General features: G+C 39.9%; 1 protein-coding gene and 1 long non-coding RNA gene across 4 annotated transcripts in view; one reads left to right on the top strand and one right to left on the bottom strand.

Moving 5' to 3' along the window:
• The window catches only part of LOC135111385 (uncharacterized), a 2378-nt gene extending 401 nt beyond the window's left edge, over nt 1-1977 (bottom strand). Inside the window, exons 1-3 of the long non-coding RNA XR_010273724.1 lie at nt 1839-1977; nt 1421-1530; nt 1-27 (exon numbers count right to left, since the gene is read on the bottom strand). The exon at nt 1-27 is cut by the window's left edge and continues 401 nt beyond it. This is a non-coding gene — a long non-coding RNA (uncharacterized LOC135111385). The remainder of the gene's footprint in view (nt 28-1420; nt 1531-1838) is intronic.
• A 4335-nt stretch (nt 1978-6312) lies between these two features.
• LOC135111384 (DNA topoisomerase I, mitochondrial-like) lies at nt 6313-17452 on the top strand. 3 transcript variants are annotated; one of them, XM_064024605.1, is made up of 11 exons: nt 6313-6446; nt 6712-6739; nt 9023-9624; nt 9953-10183; nt 10782-10922; nt 12061-12191; nt 14026-14263; nt 14464-14820; nt 14923-15165; nt 15343-15594; nt 16241-17452. In XM_064024605.1, the coding sequence occupies exons 1-11, from the start codon at nt 6417-6419 to the stop codon at nt 16895-16897; spliced, it is 2910 nt and encodes a 969-aa protein (XP_063880675.1). In that variant the 5' UTR covers nt 6313-6416; the 3' UTR covers nt 16898-17452. The 3 variants fall into 3 exon arrangements, with proteins under 3 accessions (XP_063880675.1, XP_063880676.1, XP_063880678.1); XM_064024606.1 differs by having other exon boundaries at nt 6314-6446; nt 9953-10123; XM_064024608.1 differs by lacking the exon at nt 6712-6739 and having other exon boundaries at nt 6319-6446.
• Nucleotides 17453-22239: the final 4787 nt, after the last annotated feature.

Here is a 22239-nt window from a genome sequence, read left to right as displayed (position 1 = left end):
CAGCAACTCTTAACTCTGAAATTCATCCTGGAAAGAAGAGAAAGAAGTCACAGGATGTACAACCCAGGATACTTGTGAGGGTCACCAATACCTCTTGTTACCCTTCATTGATATGCCTCTCATGAAATGCAAGTATCTCTCAGAGTACCCTGCCTGGCTCCTTGCTTCACTGCCGTATCATCTCCAGGGTTTCTGTTGCCAGTTTCCCTAGTTTGACACACAATTTGATGCTTGCTCTTAGCTTCAGCTTGAAGTTCACAGTGAAACAGCATTGGAACAAGTGAATGCAGTCACAAAAAAAAAACAGTGTTACAGAGAGACTGTGCAGCATACTGACTCATGATATTGTTAACTTCTGGTACAGTCACACACCCATGGCCTGATTCATTCATTTGCAACTAGAAACTATCTCAGATCAGTATAATTAGATTTCTCTCATTAAGAGTGAAAAACACACGTAGAGGGACACTGATGTTTTCATGGTGCCTTAAAAACAATTAGAGTAGATAAAAAAAGAGAATACCATAGTGTGTTAAAAGAGGATTAATGAAACAGTCAAGATATAACACATAAATAAAGAAAATAGTACATTTTATATTTCAATGTTAGAGTGAAAAAACAGAGGAAATTAAATAGTTGAAGTATCTTAACATATATCTTTGTGAATTTGGTTAAATAATTAAATGACTGATATGTCTTGTATATGAGAACTTTTTATAAGGAAACCAATTCTTATTTCCCCACTACCTTTCAAATGAGTAAACTTGAATAGGTAAACTCTGGTAGGTAAACTCTGGTAGGAAGAGAAGGGAAGGATTAGGAGAGACAAGTTATAGAAATTATAGATGTAAATATCAAAGGAAGTGTTAACATAAATGTGAAGACAGGATTAAAATCCAAAGCCATCCAACCTGTCACTAGCCAGACAAGAGATATGCAGGAAATGTATGTGCAGGTGCGAATGGAGACTTTTTCTGCTGAGACTGCCCTCTTGAGGGAATTCTTTGAAGCAGATATCAGTGTAATTAGTCACAACTGATTTGGTTCTTTCTGAGTTCTAATGTACATTTATTATCTCAGTTATGACTCTCTACAGGGAATATCAGCCTGTTTGGAAGATGGAATGCCAATCTAGACTAATGAAGTGAAGATAGCTGTGATAGCTTGGTGAATGATACCATGATGTCTTCACTATCTAGTCTTCATGTCTGAATCACTCATTGCAGAACTCCTTAGTTTAGCCAGTGGAAACTTGATACCAAACTGTCCAAAACCTGAATTTTGGGAAGTTCAATGATATGCGAGTACCATTTGCCAGAAGAGTCAAGCCAATTAAAAAACACACAAAACAATCTCAAATGAAACAAGGGAAACTAGTTTTAGTGCACCACACAAACTTTGTTATCCTCACTCATCTAACCTTGAACCATCTTGGCAATGCATTGTGAGGGAATGCTTGTGGGTGCCATCATGCGTGTAAGGATGCGGATGAGGAGCACCTTGTCCCAGCAACTTCATGGGGGTGACATTCTGGCAACACAAAAACAGATAGTTGGGTGATACAGACAAAACTAAGTTAGGTCAAGTTAAAATGTTAGATAAGTTTCAGTCAGATTTAATCTTAGGTGTGGGACTGCAGGGACCTCTAGTGCACAAGGTTTTCCTATAAATACATGTATTAAAAGACATCAGAATACAACATTATCAGTTTTGGTTAAGTAATTGTGATGGTAATCCAAGAATACAACATATTCATTGATTAATCTATGTAAAAAACAATTTAGGAAAGCTTGCAATTAGCAGTTGTATCAGTGACAATTCCAGAGATTATAGCTTACCCTCTCCTTACAACAGCATTGGTGAATAGCTATTCTGCAAGACTCAGAGAGGTTCATTATATGGAAGTGGCATAGTCATGCTTAGAAACTGAGAAGCACATCACAGTACCTCACTGTGGGGTTTAGTTTTTCCTCACTCGTAAGTTTTCTGATCTGCCAAATTTGTCAGCAATCAGATCCTGTAAGGAGAATGTCAGATCAGAGGAGTTTAGATCAAGGGAAACCATTAAGCAGTGGGAGTGAATATAACTGATAACTCACTTTCTGACCATGACTAAACCAGATCTCTAATTGCTAAGTGCAATGAAGCCAAACATTGTCTGTGAAATTAAACACCTGATCCTCATGTTAAATGCTCCAATCTGTTGACTGAAAGCCTAAAAGATGAACAAACAGATACAATGATAACCAGGTGCTGGGTAGGAAACAGTCTTTTTATGAAGGGGCAGAGATAAACCAGTGTATGCTGTTGGACTTTGCTGTGGAAGTATGTGGTCAGCTGTTATCCACAAGATGATCCCTTTCCACCACGGGCCAAGGAGGTTACTTGTGTGAATGATGTGTGTATGAATGTGTGATGCTTCGTCTGGGCCACACCATATGGGATTCTGAGCCTCATATATAGATACTTAGAATAAACATTAGTGCTTAATGAATGAATGGATGAATAAAAACTAAATATATAAGTGAGAAAAACTGGTTAGATATAATAAAAAGTGATTAGTTTATTATAGCTCTAAAATATCAAGTTATTTCAATGTTTGTCATTTACAGTTTTATGTTACTCATGTGCCCAAATGTAGATCACCATGATTACACTGAAGGGTACCTACAATTTAATCATCAAGCCATTATCCTGGAATGATTTTGTTTTAGGTAAGTGGATCATTGTGCCACAGTAGTAGTAGTAGTAGTAGTAGTAGTAGTTGTAGTAGTAATAGTAGTAGTAGTAGACACTTATCTAATTATAGACAATCCTTTTGGCTCTACTTTTTGGGGACTGTCACTTTCAGTGGGCTTTTCTGCCCCTTTGTACCCTCTTACATGAAAAAGTAGTAGTAGTAGTAGTAGTAGTAGTAGTAGTAGTAGTAGTAGTAGTAGTGGCAATGGCAGTAGTAGTAGTAGTAGTAATAGTAGAAGAAGTAGAAGGAAATAATATTGTGGTATGGTCTTAGCTGTTAGGAGGCAATATATTAAACTCTCACCATTAATCCCGAGTACTTGACCTGCTGGAATGAAAGTCTGTCACTTGTCAGTTGCATCTTTCATGAACAGTTAGTCCAGGTAGAGGTGTAGAAGACAGCAGCAGCAGCAGCTATATGTGGGATTAAGAGATCATGTAATTCATATATATATATATATATATATATATATATATATATATATATATATATATATATATATATATATATATATATATATATATATATATATATATATATATAAACACAAGAAGTAAAGAACACAAGGGAAGCTAGTAGAATAAGGCATCAGCAGGCCTACACGTGGCAATCCCTGCAAAAGACATGCCCACATAAGAACATAAAAACTAGTAACTCAAATAATATAACTTATTTTCCTGCAATTTAGAACAATGACATGGAAGAATCAAAAGTGAAAAATCAAATCAAACATGTAAGATTTGTGATAAGTAATAATAGATCCTCTTATTTTATTTTTGTATTATTATTATTTTTTTTTATTTGTTTATTTTTTTTTCTTTTTTTTTACAAAGCAGCAAGAATTAAAGCATCAAGATAAATAATGCACAAAGACTGGCGAATTATTGTTAATCTGACCTACTCCATCACACTAAGATGCTGTCATTGAATTATTATAGATGAAAAATTATATAGAAAAAAATCTATATCGGCACACATTCAATTTCCACTAATTTATCAGTGGTAAATCACACTCGCGCGGGTTTTTAGCAGTCATTAGCTTCAACTAACTTATTAAATACTATTAAATATCCGTAACGCAGCGACGAATATCTCAAAGCAGGTAAATTTTATATGCAAGTCGGCCTTCTCAAAGTTAAAACATCCATTAGAAATCAAGTTTGTGCATTCCACTTCCTGGCGTCATGTAATTCCCATTCGCATTGTAATCGTAGCTGAGCGAGCGTAGCTGAACACCTATCTCCTGCTCGCCTCACGTTTGCCTGTCACTAATAAGTCTCGGTTAAGGGAACCTTAAAGGTGATAAGATTCAGGACGTGTATTGACACAAATCCAAGGAGGAAAGTTACTGTGGAGTTAACATCTTTAGAAGTAAGAACAAGTAGAAAAGGTAAATTTATTTTCAAGACAACCAAGACAGGTAAAGTGTGAAAGATAGTTTATCAGTATCCAAGCATGAAGATAGTGCATGGATAATGGGTATGAATACAAGAAATTATAAATGGTTTGCGTCTTGCTGCAAATGATTTTACGTGATCAGGAAGTAAAAGAAACGGTTGATGGAACACTTGGTTGTAGATCGATGGATCATTCATGTTCTTTTGAGTGTTTTCCCTGTTAATGAAGAAAATTCATCCTTATTAACTATCACTAGACTCATGACACTTCTTTGAAAATCACCAGTAGCTCTCACTACAGCGTATTAGTTCAAATTTAAGTGGTCGAGATAAGAGACCCAAAACGCTTGATATAATAATTCTGACACGGTTCCTTACAAGAAAATTTTGCTCTTATCATCCTTGGTAGGCTCACTAATCACCATAGTCCACTTCTGTCAGTCACATCTCATTTACGAGTGTATCTGGTTATCTTCGCTGACTTCTGTGATATGACAAGTTCGATAACCCAAATGGTGAAACGTGTGGTCACTTTTAAAGCGATTCATCACATCTTTGAGGATTGATGTATTGTGCTAGTAACTGTCATGCATCGCTGTCATAAACCAATGATAAAAGATAAGGAATAGGACGCGAGAAGGACGTATGAATTAAGTTATCGGAAAAGAGGGACAACTTTTCTTCTTAAACCTTAGAAAGTGTTTATTGATGGTTGAAGATTAGGAGGCGGCAGAGAATGAGATAGATGCAAAGCTAAATCAACATTGAGATGGTTTAAATTGTCTAGTAATGGATATAAGGAAATTCTGTTTAAAGACCCTGAAAGTTGTTTATTGATGATGAAAGATAAGGAGGCGGCAAAAAAAAAAAAAAAATAAGCTACAGAGAAGAGAGCTACAAATGCGGAGAAACAGCTGGAAAAATAATCAAAGAAAAAAAAATAATAATAATTGAGGTCAACCGTGGACGCCAACTAGGGAAACGGAGAAGGGAAAGAAGTAGCAGTCCATAAATATTACCCTAGTCCATAAACCTTAGTGACAAAACACAAGACACGATAAGTAAACAGCTGCTGAGACATACGTGGTCCTGATCAATATTTTCCCCCACTCTATATTTCAGGACTTGTCGCAAAGTTATTCAGAAGTATTATTAGAGTGCAACGTTTCACATTATAGAAAGAAAAAAAAAATTTCCTCACTAAACTAATGATCATGGATGTTTTCTGAAGGGCCCGGAGCGATATTTAAGATATATATCAACATACGTTAAAGCGAGGTTAACTCCAAAACCATGTCCTTTGCTGCCCCAAAAATCTGGAACTAAGGGTACAGGGGAAAGGGAGAGGAGGCAGTAGTAGCAGGTTTAAAGAAGGGAGGAAGGGAATGGTGGCAGGTTTTAAAAGGCCACGGTTGCAGGATAGGAGAGAGCGAGGCAAGGAAAGGGATTAAAAGACAAGGAGAGGCGAGAGGATAACAATGAGGCGAGTGGGAGTTGCATCAGGGTGGGGGAGTGACTTCCTGCGCCTTCATGTCCTGTTCGTCACCATTACATGAGCACTGAAGGAATGTTTTCTCTAGACCTGTCCTATAGCAACCCTAGACTTGTGTCCCATAGATAATTATTTGCTTAATTAACGAATAATTATTCAGATCCTCACAATCCATGGATAAAAACAGTTTACATATCCAAGTGTTTTCAGAGAGAAAGAGAGAGAGAGAGAGAGAATATGAGTCAGCAGTGTGTGTGTGTGTGTGTGTAATGAATATTATGGAAGGTCTGTCACTGATCAAGGGATCAAGATTTTCAACAACTTTGTTTCTTTCACAGCTTCCAAATTCTGTTTGACCAAACACAGTTTGCCATACGGTGACTTGTAAGGTAACAAAGATACTTGTGATTAAAAAAACCTTATGAAAATTTTCTTTTTTTCTGAACTGGCTAAGTTCCTTTAAACAAATTTAAAAACACCTCACTGCCGCAAAGGAAATAGCTGCCAGAGACACGATAATTACAAATTTAATGTATCCTGCTATTTTAGCATACAACAAGTGAATAGCCACACATATAATCGTAGTTTCGCGCTCAACATTACAAAAAATAAGTTTTCAAGAAAGAAGTAAACATTTGGTGTGCGTCATAGAGAAATGAGATAAGGCAAGGTGAGCGGCAGTGCGGCGCAGGCGCAGAGCGGCGTCTTGTGTACTCTGTCTCTGGCGGCGCCTCGTCCTGCTTGCTGTCGGAAGGGACTTTGTCACATTTTTGGTGTTGTGTTCCACATGTCTGAAATGGAGGAGCTGTCCATGCCTGTAAGTATTCATTTGACCATATGGGTGCATGGAATGACTACAGTGTAGGCCAGTGTGCAGTGGAAGTAGCGGAGTGTGGTATTTAATTGATGAAAGTGGACTCTGGCTGCGGCGTGAAGATGGCTGCTGCCCAGACTAAGTCCGTACGTTGAACCCGTTTCCATACTAAGTAGAGCACCTTTAATTTAAGGATTTAAGCTGTGATAGTGTAGTATGTTGTGTATCTTGCCGAGTGTATAGTAATGGGAGCCCTAATGTGTTTCAGGAAGGCGGGGAGACGGCGATATCAAACGGTAAGTGTTGGCGGCCGGGCCGTGCGGAGACAAAGTCCCCCCTCAGCTTGGGACTTTGTTTCAGGCAGCCATTCTTGGCCTTGGTTGCAACACCATATACACACACCACACTTTCTATTAGGCTGATGTTTTGTGAATCTAGACATGTGACTTATAGGTAGCGTAGTACATTCCCAGTCATATATATCCCGAAAGTATGGTAGTAGGGTGCAGGTTTAACGATTTGTGGGAGCCCGGCCTGGCGTCAGAGACTAAGTCCACGGCGGCGTGGGAACTTGGTCTCAGGCGGAGGTGGCAGCAACGCTGACCTGTCCTGTTTTTTTTTTTTTTTTTTTTTTTTTTTTTTTTTTTTTTCCCACCAGCTCATTCCTGTAACATTCCTTTGGACTTGGTATTCATTGTCTAGTGGAATTTCCTACCAATTAAATATAACACGCGTATATGTGCCCTCAAGAATTACCTGTGGAAACCGCCCCCACTCAGCTGATTTAAAGGCATAGGTAACACACATTAGGTACAAGTAGGTGAAAGCTTGGGTAAAGAAGAATGCCACCAGAGTATCATCGGAGAGAATCTAAGTTGGTGCTGGCTGATGGCCCGGCTAGACATGTGCCGGGTGGTGGTGGTGGTGGTGGTGCAGGAGGGGACGGATACTGTGGCCTCGGGTCAAGCTTATGCTAACGGGACTACCTCGCGGCTACAGTGAAGGCATACAGACGTGTGTATTTGAAACATGGCTTTTTATATGTAATGATCTTGATAAACGCTGAAGTTCATAACAGCGTAGTTCTGCGAGTGATAAGTATTTGTGTGTGTATCATGAGAAGATAAGCCGCAAGCGTTTGTGGTTGCAGTAAATGCAGCACAACAGATGGTAGTATGATCCTCGCCGGTCATGAAGGGTTGCGGGGGGATAAGCGAGCTGGGTGGACTCACGTGCTGCCAAGTGTCTCAATCCCCTTCTCCCTCCATCCCAGGAAACCCCCTACCTCACTCATCCCTGGGTCCACCCCGCCATTCCCCACCCCCTCCTCCCTCCCTCATACTCCCTCCTCCCCGGCCGCTTTCGCTTAGACGGCCAGACGTCACCACAAACCTTCCCCCCTGTGTTCGAAACCTGCGCCGCCTTTGGCTTAGCCTTCGCTGGCCCATGTTTTGTGGCACTATCTCTTGTATTTATTTGTTACTATATGGTGGATTTATGATTAGAGTATTCATAGCAGTATATGGTCGATATAGATGTATTGGTAACTCTTTTAGGGAGGATAAACCTTCAAGGATACCTTTTTTGTGTGATCGCATGCAGTCCACGTGCTCAGTGAGAAGGTTGGGGGTGTGGGGGGGCAGGGGACGCAGCCACATGCCCTGGAATCTCAAGTAAACATTATGCTAACTTTGTTGTTGCCAGAATACGAATTTAAGCCGTGGCAGAATGTGACTACGGAAACTTATTGGTGACAACTATTTATTGCGCAAGAGCTTGAATAAGTGGTGCTCTTGTGTGATGTGTGGATGTTTGTTACTACGTAGTACAGCTTCTTGATATAAAATAACTTTTAATGTGTACCTTTCGATAATAAATGCGTAGTTGCATTTTATTTGATAACTGTCCAGCCTTAGGAATATGGAAAAGTATTGTAAATTATTCTAAAAAGTTTATTTATTGGAGAAATTTCGTTTTTCTTGTTTTATAGTAATGAAGAAACATTGTCAACATATGTGGTAGATGAATTTATTTAACTTCATAAGTGGTCAATGTTGAAACTTAAGATTTGCTTACTTGAGGCTTGTTCAACAATTGGTAACTTTCATTACACACAGACGTAGAACATTGTGTAGCTGTACTAGGTGAAACTTGCTGATTTATCAAATGCTTCTTTTTTAGGTTGACGGGATGTGTGTAATTTACTTTTTTATTTATTTGTTTTTTGTTTTTTTTTTATTTATTTATTTTACATATCAATTTATATAATATTTATTTTTTTTATCAATCGTGTGTACTTAGGCATTACCCTTAGAATGTGAGAATGGGCAAGTTGAAATCCTTGGTCCCTGAGCAGGTTGGATATAACCATTAAGGAGTTATGTCCTTTGAGTCATAACTTAGTCTTTAATTAATTTAAGTGGATGGTCTTTAATAAGCTCAAAAAAAAAAGGCACTCAAAATGCCTCATTAAAGTTTATTGAAATCTATAGTGAATCATTAGTATTTGAGGGGTTTAGCTTTTGCTTTTGAATTTAGTCAATTTCATTTCATGGTGATGCTTTTTTTGTCCTTCTCAGGAATGTCCAATGGCATTTCAAATGGAACTTCAGAACATCGTGAACACAAAGAGCACAAACACAAGCACAAGGACCGGGACAGGGAGAAGGACCGCCACCGGGACAAGGACCGCCACAAGACCTCCCACAAGGACAAGGATCGGGAAAAGGACAAAGACAGGCACTCTTCTAGTCACAAGAGCTCACACAAGGACAAGGATCGGGACAAGGAACGCAGCAAAGACAAGGATCAGAGCGAAAGGCACAAGGACAAGGAGAAGAGCGACAAGGACAGGCACAGGGACAAGGACAAGGAGAGAAGTGACAAGGACAAACACCGTGACAAGGACCGGGAAAGGAGTGACAAGGAAAAGCACCGGGATAAGGACAAGCACAGGGACAAGGACAGGGAGCGCAGTGACAAGGAGAAGTCTCGGGACAAGGACAAGGAAAGACACAGAGATGAAAAGAAACACAGCAGCAGCAGCAGTGGGGAGAAGAAGGACAGGGACAAGGACCGCCATTCCTCCTCGACGCACAAAAGCCACAGGGACAAGGACAAGGAACGTGAAAGGCACAGAGAGAAAGAAAAGAACCGTGAGAAGGAACGGGAAAGAGAGAAGGTGTGTGGGTTGTCTCATTTTCCATTTTCAAATTGGAATTTCGTGCAGTTTTTTCATAATATGCAAGGAATTTCATACAGCCTCTTTAGTATGCAAAGTTATGTTGTGCTTACAATTTATAGTTAATTATAACTGATCACAATTACAATTTTTGACGCTAACAGAAGTATTAAAAGCAAAACCGGTGATGTTTTGATTAGTTATTAAATATTTTGTATCCATCTTTTATTTCCCATCTTTTCTTTTAGTCAGATGAAGATGGAAACTGATGTTTACTGAAGTATTAGATAAATGGTTTGCATCTATTCCTCATTTTCCACCTTGTCAGATCAAGGTGGAAACGGAGGAGACATCCCTCCGAGACTTTTATGAACAGCCTCCCATGGAAGATGTAACGGTGAAGGAGGAGCCGGTGGAGTCAGAGGAGGAGGACAAGCTGGTGATCAGTGAGCCAATGAAGGATGAGCCTCCTGAAGAAGATGAGGAGGAGATGCCCCTGGTGAGTAAGAAGGAACCTGAGGAACTACCAGAGGATGATGATGAGGATGATATGCCATTGGTGAGTGTGTTTTGCTTTATTATTCTTTGGGCGTAGGAGGCAAGATCCTCGCCTGTGCGAGCCTCTCACAAGTACCTTCGCTCTTCACTCCTCTGTACGGTGGCTATGGGACGTTTGCTGGAATTGATGGAGGATGCCTGCTGGTTGTACATCTTGAATTGTTGGGATTTTATGAGGTTCCTACTTCTTTGATATTGGTGAATAGAGGTTAACTGGATGCCCTGTGGAAAATGTACTTGAGGTTAACCACTATTGTCAAGTATTAGAGATGTATAAACATGTAATATATTTTACCCAGTCTTCATAGACATGATCAGTAAGCATTAGGTGATCTGCATTTCTAATCTGTTTGGGTTTTTCTGTATTATATTCTCATGCTTTTCTTCCTTTATTTCCTGAATTTGTTACATAGCTCTATCTTGTAGCCATTGTAGTATACTAAAGTATTTTGTTAATCATTAGATTAAATTTTCCTGCTTTTCGTTAATATCCAATGAAATATTTTCACTATATACAACAGTAATATTTATATTTCTTTCATTTTGGGTACAGTTCTCTATAAGAACAGGAAAAGTTAACCTAGGCTCTTATATTTCAGTCACATCGCAAGCACAGAAATGAGGAAAATGATGATGATGATGACAAACCTCTTGCTATGCGCAAGAAAATTAAGACAGAACCAAAGGAGAAAAAGAGAAAAAAGATAAAGGAGGAGGATGATGATGACGACTTCAAGCCAGTAGGTGGCCCACTTTATTTGTACTCATCATAATGTTCCTTTCAAAGGTCATGTTATGCCATTTCACTTTTGAGACACTAGTGTGGCTGATAAGGATTTCTCTTCATACATGTCCACATTTGTAGCTTCATGAGCATATTGAGGAGTTCAGTATCCTGCATACATAATTCAAAATGCATTCCTCTTAAGATAACGCCCTGTTACTCGTGGATCAACATAAGTGTTGTTGCAACATCTTATCATTCAGTCATTGCTTGGATATGTCTTAATTATAGTTTACATATTTTTTGTATATTTTATGTCCAGATGTAGGTAGCCAGTGTTTCTCATTTGTTTGTGGGAAATTATTGTGACTTGTCATGAATGAGTATTGATAGACATGAAGCATGTTCTCCGTGTGTGTGTGTGTGTGTGTGTGTGTGTGTGTGTGTGTGTGTGTGTATGTATGTATGTATGTATGTATGTATGGGTATGTGCATGCTTTTCTTTCTCTTCTCTTTCATATGACTGTAAATCTTAAGATAGACAGAAGGAAAGGAAAACAGTTAATGATCGTAGTTATTCACTGCTATGAAGACGTGATGAGAATAGGAGAGTTTGAGAAAAAGAATGCAGGAATACACAGCACTCAGATAACATGGAACAAGTGGAGATGATAAGATCTTTGTGGAGAAAGAATGCATGTGTGTGTGTGCATTAATGTTGAGGTTAGCCAGGAAACCAGGTGGGGAAGACTGATTCAGTAACAAGATATGGTGAGGGACTGGGAGGATGCATGGGATGGATGTGATGAATTGGAAGATAGATAATAGTAATAAACTGCATAGGATAGATAATGGTTAAAATGAATTACTTAGGGTTGTATTTCATTTTTTGAAATTTGAAATCATTAAGAAAGCCTGGAGAATAATGAACTATCCTGTTTTGTCACCTTTATTACTTTGCCTAGTGTCTGTTGTGTAGTGGGACTTGAGGGTTTGTATCATGTTGTCTCATTGCTGGATTATCTATCTCCCCCAGCTTAAGTTTAGTTTTCCCAGACAATCCAATGAAAGTAATTGACATGATATTAATGATAAAGTGTGTAATTGATTATCATACCTGGTAAAGTTATGCTTATATTACATCTCTGTTATAGGAAAAGAAGAAAATCAAGAAGGAAAAGAAAGAAAAGAAGATGAAGGGAGCAAGGATGACTGCTCCACCAGGAGGTGCTCCTGAGTCACCAACCAAGAAGACAAAGAAGGAGGAGGAGCCAGTCTGGAAATGGTTAATACTTTGCTTCATTGGTGTTTGGAGTAATATGTAATAATCCCAACATGATTTAGTAGCTCTTCACTTCTTATATAAGTTTATAAATTATTCCTTTGTTTTGTCTCATCTTTTATTGGGTAACAAGATTATGCATGAGTGGCTTCATTATTTGCTTCACTAGGCAACATATAGCACTTGCTCTCTGAAGTCTGTTGCATCACAGGAGGTTAGCCCCCAAGTGAATGATGATCTAGTGGTGCTGATCTCTCAGCTTGGCCAAAAGATCTGGATGTTTCAAGTCTAGCATCAAAATAGAGGCCACCAGTCTATGGCTGCAGTTACTAGTTCTCCATCATTAAAGCCTTGAGTTGAAAAATAAGTCATAGAATTGAGGAGCTCCGTGCATTAGGGGCTCATGCGTCATCTCCCGCCATTTTCTGTTTTCGCCAGTTCTGGCTTCTCCAACTCTTCTAGATCACGTGGGTATAGCTGGGGATAGGATTCCCTACCTTATTCCCACTGTACTGAGGGGTGAGCATTGCATACTGAAACCTGTTTTATGAGCAGAGGACTTTTCCGGTAGCGTGTATCAGGGGCTCAAGCGCTTGGCCAATGAGCAGTCCGTATTCAGTCACTCACAGCCGCCCAGCCAATCACGCGCTGTGAGGCGTCCCGCGTCATTAGCCACGCTACATCCTTCCGTCAGCCCACACGTGGTATCGCGAGTGTTATTTTTTTTGCTTTCACCATGGATTTACTGTCTGATAACAGCTCCAGTTCATCAGAGCATGAAGCTGAGACTTCAACTAAGCCACGAAAGAGGCAACGGTGCCCTGAGAAGTGGATAAGAGCCGAAATTAAGCATAAATGTAACCGGGGTGAGGCCTATACCAGTCACACCTCGAAGAAGGAAGTGGGTCCAAGGAGAGTTGGGCCTCCCTGCACTTGCCCTGATAAGTGTTTTACCAAGGTAGGGGGTGACAAAGTGGAAGATATCTTCAAAGGATACTGGGATCTAGGAAATCATGATGCCCAGAGTAATTATATTGCCTTTCGTGTTGTTGAGACACCCGTGAAACGTCACAGGAAGAAGCAGGATGAGCCTACTACTGAGTGTAAGAGACAGTGCACACGTGTCTATTCTGTGTTAGTGGATGGGATGGCTGTGACTGTCTGTAAGAAGGCCTTTCTTAACAACTCAATCGTAATTAGAAAAAAATAATAACTCAATCATAATTAAAAAAAAATAATAATAAAACATAATTGCAATGGATAATGAAATTAATACTATATATATATATTATACATATTTACCTTTCATTTTGAGTGTTTATTTACATGCCACACATATTGGGAATAGTGGGAATCATACATGGGTGTGCTAAAATGTGCATATTTCTATTATAATATGTAACCAAAAAAAATAACGAATAACACAGGAAAAAAGATCTCTTCCAAAGCTTTCAAATGATATATTACACTTTGATTTTTACGCCTAAATAATGTCCGTGATCTTTGTCCCTACTTTAATGCATAATTACTCGGAATTCCTAATTATGCATTTGAGCCCCTAATGCACGGAGCTCCTCAATTCTCTTATACTGTGTAATTTCCCTTGGTGGTTATATCCATATTCATCTAGTTAAAGTAATGTTCTGGAACCTCCCACAACCTATCACAGGAGGCATCCTCTCTCTCTCTCTCTCTCTCTCTCTCTCTCTCTCTCTCTCTCTCTCTCTCTCTCTCTCTCTCTCTCTCTCTCTCTCTCTCTCTCTCTCTCTCTCTCTCTCTCTCTCTCTCTCTCTCTCTCTCTCTCTCAAATTTTTAACACTGAAAAACTGTGCTTTAGGTGGGAGGAGAATAAGAGAGATGACGGCCTGAAATGGACCTTCCTAGAGCACAAAGGACCTTTGATGGCACCAGCATATGTTCGATTGCCTAGCAATGTCAGATTCTTCTATGATGGGAAGCACATGGAGCTGTCTGAGGAAACTGAAGAAGTGGCTGGGTTCTATGCCCGCATGATCGAGCATGAGTACACCACCAAGAAGGTCTTCAACTCAAACTTCTTAAAAGATTGGAGAAGAGTAAGTTGCTGTTTTCATATATGACTGCTTTTGGCAACAAACTTATTTTTTGTAGTATTTTTTAGAGGTGGAGAAAAAAAAGCCAAGATTGGGTTACTGACATTGATGAATCACCTTTAAAAGATATTTGACTTTTTTTTAAGTATTGTTTAGATTTCTTATACAAGTCATATGGAAATTTCAATAACTTTTATTTTCAGGTAATGACATCCAAGGAGAGGGAGATAATCACTGATCTTTCCAAGTGTGACTTCAGACAGCTACATGCCTTCTATGTACAACAAAATGAAGATAGGAAGAACCGAACCAAGGAGGAGAAGAAGGCCCTCAAAGAGCAAAATGAAGCCTTGATTGCTGAGTATGGCTGGTGCAACATTGATGGACACAAGCAGCGCATTGGCAACTTTAAGATAGAGCCGCCAGGACTGTTTCGAGGACGAGGGGAACACCCGAAGCAGGGCATGCTCAAGAAACGCATCATGCCAGAAGATGTCATCATCAACTGCTCTAAAGATTCTGTCATTCCAAAGCCCCCAGAAGGCCATAGATGGAAGGAAGTGAGTGGTCAAAGAATTTAAGTAATTTTGGTGATAAAAGTTTGGTTGGCCATGCAGTCATTTCCTTTATTGCAATAAATTAACTGACATCTTGTCATTTAGGTTCGAGCAGATCCCACGGTGACCTGGCTGGCCTGTTGGGTGGAGAATGTTCAGGGACAGACCAAGTATGTGATGCTCAATGCTGCATCCAAACTTAAGGGAGAAAAGGACTGGCAGAAGTATGAAACAGCCCGGAAATTGCACAAATGTGTTGACAGCATAAGAGAACAATACAGATTGGATTGGAAGAGTAAAGAAATGCGGATACGACAGCGTGCTGTAGCATTATATTTCATTGATAAGGTAATGTTATCTTTCTGTTGAAATTTTAGACAAGGAAGTAGTAACTGGGTTGTTTTTGTAAGACAGGAAAGGTTTGAACCTAGCCCACATCTGTCTTGATACTGTGGAGCTGCATTGCTATTTAGTACCCAGTTCTCTGTGAAGAATTGTCCTTGATGGTAATGTTTCTTTCCACAGTTGGCTTTGAGAGCAGGTAATGAGAAGGATGAGGACCAGGCAGACACAGTGGGCTGTTGTTCTCTCCGAGTAGAACACATTACACTCCACGAACAGAAGGATGGCAAAGAGTATGTTGTTGTCTTTGACTTCCTGGGTAAAGATTCCATCCGTTACTACAATGAAGTGAGTGTTGAAAAAAAGGTATTCAAGAACCTTCAACTCTTTAAAGAAAACAAAGAGGAAGGAAATGACCTCTTTGACAGGCTCAATGTAAGTGCTAATTTTGCCATGCTCATGATTGTAGCCATTTTTTTAGTTTGTTAGCATTGTTATTATTACAGTAGATTTGACAGTATAGGCTTAAATGCGTGCCACATCATGGTTTTATTCCATGTTGTCTGGTTCTGTCTCCTGGCATTCAGTCATCTGTTTCAGGCATAGGTTTGCTATTCTCACTACTTAATTTAATTCCTTCAATCCCATAACCCAGCCCTCACGATGAGCATCTCTTTCAATGCCTTTTGTGCTGTTTCCAAAGTGCAAGACAAAGTCAGGGTTCATGACTGACCACTTACACAAAGTCTCATAGTTCAAAACAATCACACATTACATTTATTAACATGTTTCTTGGAAACATGCTTCTGCATGCTGGACCAACCAGCCACTTTTGATAAATCAGAATTTTGTGCTCGAATGCTCTTCTTTATGGAATAATAAGTTTTATTGTTTGATACTAGCAGAATATCTTTACAGTGCAATACAATTTAGCATGGGAAGTATCATAACCAGTCAAATTTTACTCTAATATATTGTTTGAAGCATGTGCTTTAGTAAATATCACATAGAAAAAAGTAGCCATGTATTTTTGTCTTTCTGACTTTAATCCAATTGTAACCATGTATTTTTCCCCCTACAGACTCAAATCCTAAACAAGCATTTGAATGAGTTGATGGACGGACTCACAGCCAAGGTGTTCCGTACCTACAATGCTTCACGCACCCTCCAGGAGCAGTTGGAACTCCTTACAGATCCTGATGCTCCTGTATCAGCCAAGATCCTTCAGTACAACAGAGCAAATCGAGCTGTGGCTGTGTTGTGTAACCATCAGAGAGCTGCCCCAAAGAGTTTTGATAAGTCTATGGCAAATCTGCAGAAGAAGATTAATGACAAGAGGGACCAGGTGGAAGAGACTGAGAGGGAATGCAAACAGTTGAAAAAGATAGCCAAATCTGGAGGCTCCCAAAAGGAGAAGATTAATTATGAGAAGAAAAAGAAAGCTTTGGAGCGCTTGAAGGAACAGCTGGAGAAGCTGGAGCACTCTGCCACAGACAAAGAGGAGAACAAGACCATCGCCTTGGGAACCTCCAAGCTTAACTATTTAGACCCTCGGATCTCTGTTGCCTGGTGTAAGAAATTCAACGTGCCCATAGAAAAGGTCTACAACAAGACTCAGCGTCAGAAGTTCCAGTGGGCCATTGACATGGCCACCGCAGAGTACAACTTCTTAGGGGAGCCAATGAATATTACCAAAAATAGTTCTGATGGTGAAGGTGAAGATGAGGACTATGAGTAAATACTTTCTTCATCCTGGGCTGCCAGGCCTGACCAAAGATGATGATATTGTACCATTTGCACAATTGAGGAGTATTCTCAATGATCATGCCATTCACTCATCCTGTATTTTAGAGGGTCATTTTATATTTAACAGTTTGTTATATTGAGGGAAGTGCAACTATGGGTAGTATCAGGTAAATTAAGGGAAATCTGTGTGTATTATATTTATTTATTACACAATTTGACAATTTTATTATATTTTATCTGTTGTAATATGTTAGAAAAGTTAAAAACTAATTTAGTCCTATGTTTTGACATTTCACTGCAACAGTTTCCCAGAGGTGGTTATCTTTATAGCAGTTTTCACTGCGTGTGTTTTATAATTGAAATCTCAGAAAAGCATAATTTATGGTAACTAATTTTGCTACTTAAAGATGGTATGATTAAGTTACCATTTACTTTTAGTTATATTAATTAGGGAGACTGATAAATGTACTTTGTGATAGATTGGTTTCAAGTGCCCTGAGGATATCCACAGCCTCATCAGTATATCAATATATCTATTTAACGTTATTTTTTATGAGTATTTATATACTGCATTACTAGACTTATTGGTAACCATGCACCAAGAGCAGTAGACATACATCCCTCTGGAGTGGTCATCAGTGACTGGGAGACAAGTGTACAGAAAGGAGCCAAAGGTACACAGGTTGGTTGTCTGCATACAGGTGAAAATGTTTAGTTTTTGCATTAATATAAGAGTGTATTCCGACTTACAAGTGAAGATTTTCAGTGTGTGTGGGGAAAAATGTTGGTGGAAGGAGTTGTGACGAGACTGGAGGTGTCCGTGAATTAGTGTAATTTCTATTTGTGCACCCGCCTTCTCAGGAACAGAAGTAGGAAAGGACTGAGGCAAGGATGCCAGGACAATTGTGGTGCTTAGGGTGTGCCACAGATTGGTCATCTTAGCTTGGCTTTGTGGTAGAATTAATGTATTATGTTTAAAATTTAGAAAAGGAAACATGAAAGCTAACAATTTGTGATGAGTTAAGGTGCAATAACAAAGGTCTGTATGTTTAGTGAGAAGAACTTGCAGAATTGGTGTTGCCCAATATGCAGTATTGATTGATTGATTTTTTTATTTATTTATTTTTTTATTTATTTATTTATTTATTTAATTTTTTTTTTTTTTTTTTTTTTTTTTTTTTTTTTTTTTTTCTCTCAAGTCTGAGCACCGGTGGGTTGTGACAAGGGCAGTTAAGGCTTTGAGGGCTGACACATATCTCAAGACTGCCCCAGCATAGTTTTAAATTATTTTAATATACAGTAAGTGTGATTGACCAGTGATTTTCACTTCATTGCCATTTTTGATGTGGAAATGCCTTTGTTACAGTTGTAGAGTGTAGATGCTGTTCTTACAATTATGTTGAACATGGTACATCAATTTATGTTTGGTGTGTGTTAATTTTACATGCACTTATTTATTACATCATCCATATTGATGGAGCTGAGTTCACAGGTGGCAGTAAGGCATTAGAAGCTTGATCAAGTCAGTATGTGGAACATTTCACTAGCCTTCTACTGGGGAAACAGTATGTAAGGTGAGAAGTTAAAGGATCTTGGAAGAACATTACGTGCATTAATCCCAGGTTTCATCTTGTGCAGCTGCAGGACAGTGATCAATGGGATGCGTGTGGAATCGGCACAGCTGTCCATGGTGGTTGCAACTTAAAATAGATTACTAGGTCTTTTTTATAGTTATCTTGGTGTAATTTTTGGTAGTGTTTGTGAATTTGTGTAAGTTAAGAAAAAAAAAGTGGCATTGGGTCGTATGCTAAATGTTAAGACATGACATAGGCGTTGGTGTTGTAGTTTGGATATAATGGTTTATGGAAATCTTGGGACCATTCTTGAAATGTGAGAAAATAGTTTTTGAATATTTTGGAGTAAAGTATTTTTCTTTTGTGAGCTAAAGAATTTATCTTGGCCTGTATCTTGCTGACATCTGATTCACGCTAGATCTTCCCAGTTCAGCTGGTCATTCCATGACATTGTGTGATATACACCGTGTACATACTGATATTCATCAATAAACGATCATGGCAACAATACTGACTAATGAATGAGAGCTCCGTGCAGTGTTTCATTGTGGCGTTTTTTTTTTTTTTTTTTTTTTTTTTTTTTTTTTTTTTATGTAGGAAGGACACTGGCCAAGGGCAACAAATATCCATTAAAAAAATATGCCCATTGAAATGCCAGTCCCATAAAAGGGTCAAAACAGTGGTCAAAAATTGATGAATAGGTGTCTTGAAACCTTGAAGGAATTCGTCATAGGAAGGTGGAAATACAGAAGCAGGCAGGGAGTTCCAGAGTTTACCAGAGAAAGGGATGAATGATTGAGAATACTGGTTAACTCTTGCGTTAGAGAGGTGGACAGAATAGGGGTGAGAGAAAGAAGAAAGTCTTGTGCAGCGAGGCCGCGGAAGGAGGGGAGGCATGCAGTTAGCAAGATCAGAAGAGCAGTTCGCATGAAAACAGCGGTAGAAGACTGTTAGATACGCAACATTGCGGCGGTGAGAGAGATGTTGAAGACAGTCAGTTAGAGGAGAGGAGTTGATGAGACGAAAAGCTTTTGATTCCACCCAGTCTAGAAGAGCAGTATCAGTGGAACCCCCACAGACATGTGAAGCATACTCCATACATGGACGGATAAGGCCCTTGTACAGAATTAGCAGCTGGGGGGAGGTGAGAAAAACTGGCGGAGACGTCTCAGAACACCTAACTTCATAGAAGCTGTTTTAGCTAGAGATGAGATGTGAAGTTTCCAGTTCAGATTATAAGTAAAGGACAGACCGAGGATGTTCAGTGTAGAAGAGGGAGACAGTTGAGTGTCATTGAAGAAGAGGGGATAGTTGTCTGGAAGGTTGTGTCGAGTTGATAGATAGAGGAATTGAGTTTTTGAGGGATTGAACAATACCAAGTTTGCTATGCCCCAATCAGAAATTTTAGAAAGATCAGAAGTCAAGCGTTCTGTGGCTTCCCTGCGTGATATGTTAACCTCCTGAAGGGTTGGACGTATATGAAAAGACGTGGAAAAGTGCAGGGTGGTATCATCAGCGTAGGAGTGGATAGGACAAGAAGTTTGGTTTAGAAGATCATTAATTAATAATAAGAAGAGAGTGGGTGACAGGACAGAACCCTGAGGAACACCACTGTTAATAGATTTAGGAGAAGAACAGTGACCGTCTACCACAGCAGCAATAGAACGGTCAGAAAGAAAACGAAGTCACAGAGAGAAGGATAGAAACCGTAGGAGGGTAGTTTGGAAATCAAAGCTTTGTGCCAGACTCTATCAAAAGCTTTTGATATGTCCAAGGCAACAGCAAAAGTTTCACCAAAATCTCTAAAAGAGGATGACCAAGACTCAGTAAGGAAAGCCAGAAGATCACCAGTAGAGCGGCCTTGACGGAACCCATACTGGCGATCAGATAGAAGGTTGTCAAGTGATAGATGTTTAAGAATCTTCCTGTTGAGGATAGATTCAGAAACTTTAGATAGGCAGGAAATTAAAGCAATAGGACAGTAGTTTAAGGGATTAGAACGGTCACCCTTTTTAGGAACAGGTTGAATGTAGGCAAACTTCCAGCAAGAAGGAAAGGTAGATGTTGACAGACAGAGCTGAAAGAGTTTGACTAGGCAAGGTGCAAGCACGGAGGCACAGTTTCGGAGAACAATAGGAGGGACCCCATCAGGTCCATAAGCCTTCCGAGGGTTTAGGCCAGCGAGGGCATGGAAAACATCATTGCGAAGAATTTTAATACGTGGCATGAAGTAGTCAGAGGGTGGAGGAGAGGGAGGAACAAGCCCAGAATCGTCCAAGGTAGAGTTTTTAGCAAAGGTTTGAGCGAAGAGTTCAGCTTTAGAAATAGATGTGATAGCAGTGGTGCCATCTGGTTGAAATAGAGGAGGGAAGGAAGAAGAAGCAAAGTTATTGGAGATATTTTTGGCTAGATGCCAGAAATCACGAGGGGAGTTAGATCTTGAAAGGTTTTGACATTTTCTGTTAATGAAGGAGTTTTTGGCTAGTTGGAGAACAGACTTGGCATGGTTCCGGGCAGAAATATAAAGTGCATGAGATTCTGGTGATGGAAGGCTTAAGTACCTTTTGTGGGCCACCTCTCTATCATGTACAGCACGAGAACAAGCTGTGTTAAACCAAGGTTGAGAAGGTTTAGGACGAGAAAAAGAGTGAGGAATGTATGCCTCCATGCCAGACACTATCACCTCTGTTATGCGCTCAGCACACAAAGACGGATCTCTGACACGGAAGCAGTAGTCATTCCAAGGAAAATCAGCAAAATACCTCCTCAGGTCCCCCCAGCTAGCAGAGGCAAAATGGCAGAGGCACCTTCGCTTAGGGGGGATCCTGAGGAGGGATTGGAGCGATAGGACAAGATAAAGATATGAGATTGTGATCGGAGGAGCCCAACGGAGAAGAAAGGGTGACAGCATAAGCAGAAGGATTAGAGGTCAGGAAAAGGTCAAGAATGTTGGGCGTATCTCCAAGACGGTCAGGAATACGAGTAGGGTGTTTCACCAATTGCTCTAGGTCATGGAGGATAGCAAAGTTGTAGGCTAGTTCACCAGGATGGTCAGTGAAGGGAGAGGAAAGCCAAGGCTGGTGGTGAACATTGAAGTCTCTAAGAATGGAGATCTCTGCAAAAGGGAAGAGGGTCAGAATGTGCTCCACTTTGGAAGTTAAGTAGTTAAAGAATTTCTTATAGTCAGAGGAGTTAGGTGAGAGGTATGCAGCACAGATAAATTTAGCATGAGAGTGACTCTGTAGTCGTAGCCAGATGGTGGAAAACTCGGAAGATTCAAGAGCGTGGGCACGAGAGCAGGTTAAGTCATTGCGCACATAAACGCAGCATCCAGCTTTGGATCGAAAATGAGGATAGAAAAAGTCGGAGGGAACAGAAAAGGGGCTACTGTCAGTTGCCTCAGACACCTGAGTTTCAGTGAGGAAAACAAGATGAGGTTTAGAAGAGGAGAGGTGGTGTTCTACAGATTGAAAATTAGATCTTAGACCGCGAATGTTGCAGAAGTTAACGAAGAAAAAGTTGAGGGGGGTGTTAAGACACTTAAGGTCGTCGACAGAAAGGCAGTCCGACCTGGGGACAGTTATGGTCCCCTCCCCAGATGGGGACTCCGAGGCTGGTGTAGGAGTCGCCATGATGATTTTAAAATTTTTGAGTGAAGGGTGTGTGTGTTATTAGGTGCTTGTAGTTTTGTGTGGAGGAAGAGAGTTGTCTTTAGAGGGCAGGCTGTGACTGCCCCCTTGTGTTGTGAGACACAAAGGGA

Source organism: Scylla paramamosain, chromosome 22 (genome assembly GCF_035594125.1).
Source record: "Scylla paramamosain isolate STU-SP2022 chromosome 22, ASM3559412v1, whole genome shotgun sequence".
NCBI lineage: Eukaryota > Metazoa > Arthropoda > Malacostraca > Decapoda > Portunidae > Scylla > Scylla paramamosain.
Note: the sequence above shows the minus strand (reverse complement) of the source record. Positions and strands in the feature narration are given on the sequence as shown.